Source organism: Mesoplodon bidens (assembly GCF_964165515.1).
Source record: "Mesoplodon bidens genome assembly, contig: HAP1_SCAFFOLD_288, whole genome shotgun sequence".
Taxonomy (NCBI): Eukaryota; Metazoa; Chordata; class Mammalia; order Artiodactyla; family Ziphiidae; genus Mesoplodon; species Mesoplodon bidens.
In genome coordinates this window covers 1-4158 of record NW_027671873.1, presented here as the reverse complement: position 1 = coordinate 4158, position 4158 = coordinate 1, and the positions used below count along the sequence as shown (strand labels likewise).

Here is a 4158-nt window from a genome sequence, read left to right as displayed (position 1 = left end):
AAATGGTTTATAGCCACTCGGAGAAACAGCTTGACAGTCTCTTTTAATCCTAAAATTAGATTCACCCTACAACGCAGTAATTGTACTCTTGAGCATTTATCCAAAAGAAACAAAAACTTAATTAAGTTCCCACAGAAACTTACACGTCAATGTTCATAGCAGTTTTATTTATAACAGCCAAAAACTGGCGACTACCCAAATGTCTTTCAATGGATGAATGTTGAAACAAATTGTGATAAAATCTTATGACTGAATACTACCGAGCAACAAAAAGGAACAAATTATTAATATATGCAAAAATTGAAATGAACTTCAAGGGAATGATGCCGAGGGAAAAATGTTTTAAAGCCAATCTCTGAAGATTAAGTAATTCATGATGATGTTTACACATTATTCTTAAAATAACGAAACTGTGGAGATGGAGAACAGATTAGAAGTTGCCAAGGGTTAGAGATGGGGGTAGATGGTACAGCGGGGGAACTTTGTGAGGTTTGTGTGGTCCCAGTACAAATAATACAGCAATCTTGGTTTTAATCCCTAAAGATGTTTAAAAGCAATTCCTAATAAGAGGTGTCTAGATATTTAGCAATGGCAGCAGATTAGAGGTATAGCTCCCCAACATGACAACTTCAAAACAGATGGTACTAATTCAATGCATATGTTAATTTTAAAAAGGCCAATCACAATACTTAAATGGTATATATCTTAACGATATTATTCTAAGGATCCAGCTATACCAGATGGACTAGCATGATTCTCTGTACATTCAATCTTATTTAAGACAGTAAATCTTATAATAAGACAGTTAAAAAAAGAAAAAGAAAAAAACAAACAAACCAACTACAGTTGGATATTCTCATAGGAAGATGAGGGGAAAATATGTAGCAGTGGTTCAAAAGCTTAAGCAGTGGCACCTAAATTTGCCTGCACATTAGAATCATCTGAAGCACTTTTTAAAAACCCTCACACCAACAGTTGGGCATCCTAAACCAATAAAATCATTTTAAATCTCCTCAGACGATGCCAATGTCTAGCCAGAACTGAGAAACAGTGGACTAAGCAGAAGGGGATGTTTCTACAAAGATTTCTTAACAATAAGTCCTTTCACCCAATCAGATTTACACACACACCCCCGCCGCCGCAACTGTGTAAAGAAGGCTAGATGTTGTCCATACTTGCTTAGCTTTAATTAGCACTTGTGACTTGCCCAAAACCTAGATCATGTTTCCCCTAAATTTCATGTTATTCCCTAAGTTTTTCAAATCCAGGGCTAAGGGGTTTGCCAGGATGAGATTTTAAGTGCTCACACAGGGGAAGTCCCTGTCAAACCAGGACAGAGGTCACTCTACACTGAAATGTAAAGCATCCTAAATAACCCTGCCACTACTCCCAGATACTAGTCTGTGCCAACCAGTGGAGAAAAGGCATTCTCCATTACTACCACGGCAAATGCTGCTGTACTTGACTTGGCTACTCCCTAACTTTTCCAGGTGCCACTCCCCTTAACCTGCTGGTGGACGCTTTGGCCAGCTGACAATGCAGATATTTTCAAACTTTTAGGTGAATAAAAATCATCTGGAGGGCCAGTTATAACAGAGATCACTGAGCCCCACCAGAGTTGCTGATTCCATAGGGCTGGGACAGGGCCCTAAAACTTGAATATATGACATATTATCAGGGGACGCTGGTAAAGCTGGTCAGGTTGTTACCGAATGCAGGTTCATGTGTCTAAAGCACAGTGAGGCCAAAGAAACCAGAAGGTAGGAGTCTGGAGCAGAGAAAGGTTTATTGCAGGATCGAGCAAGGAGAGGGGTGGCCCGTGTTCCAAAACACCCTGAAATCTCCAAAGGATTTCAGCAAAGCATTTTTAAAGGTCAGGTGAGGGAGGGACGTCCCAGGGAATGTGATCATCTCATGCACAATCCTCTGATTGGTTGATGTTGAGGCCACAGGACAGGTAACATTATCCATCCTTAGGTGCCAGAAGGTCTGGGGGCTACGTGCTCATGATCATCAAGGAGTTCATTTCTTCCATTGGCTGGTGGTTTTTAGCATCTGAAAACTCCAGAAATATGCCTGAGATACTATTATCTGAGTACTTCAGAGAGGAACTACAGCAGAGGCTATGGGGGATGGGTTTGTCCTAGGAAGGCCCCATAGGGTACTGCTCGGTTACAAGGTGACCATACTTTGAGAACCACTGCTCTAGTGGCTTGGAATGTTAAGAAAGTAATGGAAGAATCCCTACCCAGATCTAGCTTCTAGTATCGCCAGCTATTTTGGTGGGGGGAAGGGTAAGTTTTGTCCTTGCTTGGACTTCTTGTTCACTTGTATCAAAGCCTATTTGAGGCAGTGCGCTTGGCAGTCCTGCAGATCTGCCTTTTGCTTCAACAGTGTTTGGAATGAACAGACCCAGGGACGCTCCTTGCTCCAGCCCCCGACAACCGTCCAGCCTTTCTTCCTGTCGCAACCTTTGGAATCAGCCACTCAGCTATCCTCAGCCTCCAGGACAGGCCAACACCGTTTTTTGAGCTTAGCTCCTTATCACTGATCAACCACGAGTTCCCAGGTTCGTCAGAATTATTCCATCGAGGTGGAGGCCGCCGTCCACCGCCTGTTAACATGCATCTGTGGACACTTACCTCTCTCTGAGCTTCTATTTCGACAGCAACAATGGGACTCTGGACAGTGGGGGCCACATTTTTCGCCAACTGCCTAAGGAGAAGTGTGAGGGCGCCCAACGTCTCTTGAAAATGCAAAACCAGTGCTGCGGCCGCGCCCTCTTCCAGGATGCGCAGAAGCCTTCTCAAGATGAGTGGGGTAGAACCCAGGACACTGTGGAAGCCGCCGTTCTTAGGGAGAAGAACCTGAACCAGGCACTATCGGATCTGCACACCCTGGGTCCTGCCCGCACACACTCCCACCTCTGTGACTTCCTGGAGAGCCGCTTCCTGGAGGAGCAGCTGAAACTCATCAAGAAGATGGGCGACCACTTGACCAACCTCCGCAGGCTGGCTGGTCCGCAGGCTGTGCTGGGCGAGTATCTTTTCGAAAGGCTCACGCTCGAGCACAAACAGGAGTCTCTGAAGTGCAGCGGCCTCTGAGGAGCCCCTCTGGCGTCAGAGTTCTGCCTGAAGCCCAGCTCTGCATCCACTAGGCAGCTTTGTAACCGCCCTGGAGCCCTCTCCCAAGCCTTGGACCAAATGGAAACAATAACGCTTTTTGCAGAAGAAAAATAAAAAGCCTATTTGAAACACAAACAGAATAAAGAGAAAAAAAGAAATATAATGTATATATATATATATATACACAGGTTCTTTTAACATATGGATTGCCCCACTTTATCTGTGTGAAACAAGTTTGTTCCCGTTATTGGGCTAGTCCTCAAGTTTTGCTGCTCGTATTAATTACCTAAAGAGCTTTGAAGAAAAACATTGGTGTCTGGGTCCCAGCCCCAGAGATTTTGATTCAGTAGTTCTAGGGAGGAGCCTGGGCACATGGAGGTCTCAGAGTTCCCCAGGTGATTCTAATGTGCAGCAAATTTGTGAACCACCTTTTGGCTTCAATCCAGCTAGTGATCAGATATTAAATCTAAGACACATGGGCTACTGCGTGAGCTCTGTTGCTAGGTGTATTCCATTTTCTTCCTCCTGGAAGATTCGTGCCAGGGAAAATGATTGATAGTTGTGTTACTTCTCTGAAGTGGATAGAACTTTCCAATTAGCGTGAACAGGGGAGGGTGAATGGGTGAATGCAATAAGGTGTATCATTTACGTATTGCCGTATGTGTATGGCTAGAAGCTTTTGCAACTGACGTCTGCCCTACTTTTCATGCTAATGGTAATGCTTGTCCTCCTAATGCAGCTGTAAACTTTATAAGCCCATAGGTAGACAGCATCACAAAATATTTACCCCTCCCCACTGGCCCACTCTCAAGCTTCACTCCCCTTCCCCAATACACAAATGTACATCAATGCGCTTGAGACCAATATCAACATACTGACCTTCAATTCTTCTACTTTGCAGCTTCCCTCTTATCAGGAGATGTCAGCATTTAGTGCAAGGACAAATGCTTGCCTCTTGGTGAGTAATGTAGACAATGCCTCCAAGAGACAAATAGCCCTTACGGAGGGGGAAAAAGTCTTTCAAAATGGTTGA

The 4158-nt window shown here is 44.2% G+C and overlaps 1 protein-coding gene across 1 annotated transcript; it reads left to right on the top strand.

Moving 5' to 3' along the window:
* Nucleotides 1-453: 453 nt before the first annotated feature.
* Nucleotides 454-3244, top strand: LOC308610880 (ferritin light chain-like; the record flags this gene model as incomplete). Its single annotated transcript, XM_081259879.1, is given in 4 exon segments — nt 454-489; nt 2570-2612; nt 2615-2634; nt 2637-3244. Coding segments are annotated over 4 exon segments (567 nt in total). The 3' UTR covers nt 3105-3244.
* Between the last annotated feature and the right edge of the window lie 914 nt (nt 3245-4158).